The sequence below is a fragment of the Penaeus monodon genome, chromosome 31 (genome assembly GCF_015228065.2).
Source record: "Penaeus monodon isolate SGIC_2016 chromosome 31, NSTDA_Pmon_1, whole genome shotgun sequence".
NCBI lineage: Eukaryota > Metazoa > Arthropoda > Malacostraca > Decapoda > Penaeidae > Penaeus > Penaeus monodon.
The window spans coordinates 15,234,006-15,234,438 of record NC_051416.1 but is presented as its reverse complement, the minus strand read 5'-3'; the positions used below and the strand labels follow the sequence as shown (position 1 = coordinate 15,234,438).

At 60.3% G+C, this 433-nt stretch overlaps 1 protein-coding gene across 1 annotated transcript in view; it reads left to right on the top strand.

The window, feature by feature from the left end:
• Nucleotides 1-433, top strand: part of LOC119593048 (discoidin domain-containing receptor 2-like) — a 26,281-nt gene that overhangs the window by 5,211 nt on the left and 20,637 nt on the right. Inside the window, exon 3 of the mRNA XM_037941949.1 lies at nucleotides 126-357. Coding sequence (XP_037797877.1) covers nucleotides 126-357 — 232 coding nt within the window. The remainder of the gene's footprint in view (nucleotides 1-125; nucleotides 358-433) is intronic.

Below are 433 nucleotides of genomic sequence, written 5' to 3'. Positions count from 1 at the left end.
ACTCCTTTTCACTCTCGCTCTCTCCATCTACCTTCCTTCCCCCTACCTTTTTATCTATCTTTTATCCCATCGATCTATCCACAGATCTCTCTCCCTCCTTCTGAGCGTCCCTCTCTCTCCCCCAGAGCGCGCGTGGAGGCGGGCGGCGGCGCGTGGTGCCCCCGCGACATGATCCACAACGAGGGCAAGGAGTTCCTGGAGGTGAACCTGGGCGGCCTGCACGTGGTGGCCAAGGTGGAGGTGCAGGGGCGCTTCGGCAACGGCCAGGGGCGGGAGTTCGCCCGCCAGTACAAGCTGCAGTTCTGGCGGCCCGGACTCGCGCACTGGGTCACCTACTCGGACGGACGCGGCCACGAGGTGAGAGCTCCGTGGTTTGGGGGTTATTTTTGCATTGCCGTTTGATTCTCCCACTTCCCCTTCTATCTTATTTTAT